General features: G+C 40.0%; 1 protein-coding gene across 1 annotated transcript in view; it reads right to left on the bottom strand.

The window, feature by feature from the left end:
* LOC107300896 (zinc finger protein 142-like) overlaps positions 1-2,618 on the bottom strand; it is a 13,256-nt gene that overhangs the window by 8,414 nt on the left and 2,224 nt on the right. Inside the window, exons 2-3 of the mRNA XM_015830179.2 lie at positions 1,978-2,155; positions 24-171 (exon numbers count right to left, since the gene is read on the bottom strand). Of these exons, the coding sequence (XP_015685665.2) occupies positions 24-171; positions 1,978-2,155 (326 nt within the window). The remainder of the gene's footprint in view (positions 1-23; positions 172-1,977; positions 2,156-2,618) is intronic.

Raw genomic sequence — 2,618 nt, forward strand, 5'->3', positions numbered from 1 at the left:
ATCTGATAATCCTGGGAGTGTTTGGACTTCATGTGCTTCTGCAGCTCGTATTTGCGCTTGCAAGCAAAGCCACAGATCTCACAAATCAAAGACTTGCCCTGATGGCGCAACTTGTGGCTGCTCAGTTGATCAGCCCGATGGCAACGATAGGGACACTGGTTACATTGGTACCTGGTATAAGAACAAGAGTGAATCAGAGGTTGAGACAAAACATCAGCACAGTCAACCTTCCCGATGTCAACGCTGCAAATACGGTATATTCTTGCTTTGACAATATGCAGAACTGACTGGTATTTTTAGGGTTAATGCAGAGCAGAAGAGGGTGGGGGGAGGAAAGCCCGGGGAAAGAAAGAGGAAGGAAACCTTTGACCTTCACACTAATTGGATAACAGTGGTATATGACAGCTCATTTAGGGAGGGAACATGCTGATAATTTAACTGCTCAGAGGAAGAGGATTTCAGATCTTAGCATCAACATTCGTTATGCCTGTGCCGACATTTTGTAACAATAAATGACTTTTAGGAAAATCAATGCCTGGAAGTTCTTTGAAGTGTTTCATTAGCCGGAACCATAACACCCAAATCTGATGGTTCTCCAGAAATGTTGGGACAGACAATTCTCCAAATTCCCAGCCAGCATAGCCTTCCACAGGCGATAAGCAAAAACTACTTTGCTTTACAGCAGTTACAATCACTACCACTCACAAAACTTAAAAGCTAATGATTTTAGCTCTTTATTTGGAAACTGGGAAACAGGCAGAAGAAAATGGCTTATCGGGGTTCGCGGAACCGTTTCACAGAGGAGCTGGGATTTGAAAAAGGGGCTGCCCCGCCCTAAAGCTCCTACCTCTCGTTGTGGTTTTTAACCAAGTTCAGTTCAGCGACTAGAAATGTACAGCTTCCCTTAGCTCAGTGTTTCTCAACCTTGACAATTTTAAGGCATGTGGACTTCAACTCCCAGAATTCCACAGCCAGCAATGCTGGCTGTGGAATTCTGGGAGTTGAAGTCCACATGCCTTAAAATTGTCAAGGTTGAGAAACACTGCCTTAGCTTGAAAGTAAAAACTCAGAACAGCTTTCTCCAAGGTTTTTTAAATAGCACCAGGTTGAAATTAGATTTTTTTTCCCCTTGCACTTCCAATCATAAGAGGTGAATTTATTCTTATTAATACTGTAAGGCAGGAATGCAATAGACTTCGCCCTAATCTGAACTACCCAAGATAAATAGTTACTGCAGAAAAGAAAGAATATAAATCAAACAAGAAAACCACAACCAAACCAAACCAAACTGTTCTCCCTCAAATGCTGCTAATATTTTTTATCACTTTTATCACAGGCAAGTACTCCCAGATACTAATGGGTTGAAATATACAGGTTACCATCCAGACACCGGAGCAAGCATCCAATTCACGCAATAGTTCAATTTATCTTAATCAGAAATCTTGCTCCGTTTTTGATTTTTGCATGATTTGATATTTTGTAATTGCACTATTTCCAGTTTTAAACCATACCCATGCTGGGACTTTGGAGCTGGAGATTATTTCACCCTACAGATATGGTGTCCAATCAATTCTAGCTTTTATTTATAAGATAGATAAGACAGGATAACCTTTATTGTCGTTTTTTTTTACTGTGGGCACAACGGCACACATCAAAAATGAAATTTAGTTGCCCGCTCTCAAAGTGAAACACACACATGACGCACACCTAAAACATACTATGTACAACATGTGTATAGACCAGTGTTTCTCAACCTTGACAATTTTAAGATGGGTGGACTTCAACTCCCAGAATTCCCCAGCCAGCAAATGCTGGCTGGGGAATTCTGGGAGTTGAAGTCCACCCATCTTAAAGTTGTCAAGGTTGAGAAACACTGGTATAGACCCACACCCGTACATATACATAACAAATAAATAAATATCAAATAAATATACTTAGAAAATAAGCTTAAGTGGTGAGGAGGAGGCTGCCAAGTACCTGAGATCGCCCGTGTGCTTCCGCATGTGAACATTCAAGTAGTGCTTCCACTTTGTCACATAGCCACATTCTGTGCACATGTAGTTCTTGTCGTCAGAGTGGGTCAGCATGTGCTTGGAAAGGTAGCTCACATCTCGGCAAGTGAAGTCGCAGAGTTGGCATTTGTGAGGCTTCTCTCCTAAAGTCACAGAGCAAACCCGAAGCTGTGGGTCGATGGTCGTGCCCCTTGAGGTCAGCAGATTAAATTTAAAATGGAGTTGCATTCTGCCCCCTCCCCGCCCCTGAAAACAGACCTAGGACTCCTCACAGAGACTAGAATAGTACAGATCCTACACAGGTTGGGTGAGACCAAAACTGAGATGCGAAAACTAAGTATTTTCAGGAAGCTAGGGGTAAAGAAATAGGATAATTTAATGAGAGAACTTAAAACAACTTTTTTTCCCAGACTTCCCTGCTCATAAAGTCCTGACTAGCTAAAAGCATTAAAGTAATCCATTCTTCTTTCCATTGCAATAAATGAATGCGTTAGGGATGGATATATATATATATATATATATATATATATATATATATATATATATATATATATATATATATATATATATATATATATATATATATATATATATATATATATATAT

The sequence above is a fragment of the Protobothrops mucrosquamatus genome, unplaced genomic scaffold (assembly GCF_001527695.2).
Source record: "Protobothrops mucrosquamatus isolate PMUCROS unplaced genomic scaffold, P.Mucros_1.0 scaffold9032, whole genome shotgun sequence".
Classification (NCBI taxonomy): domain Eukaryota; kingdom Metazoa; phylum Chordata; class Lepidosauria; order Squamata; family Viperidae; genus Protobothrops; species Protobothrops mucrosquamatus.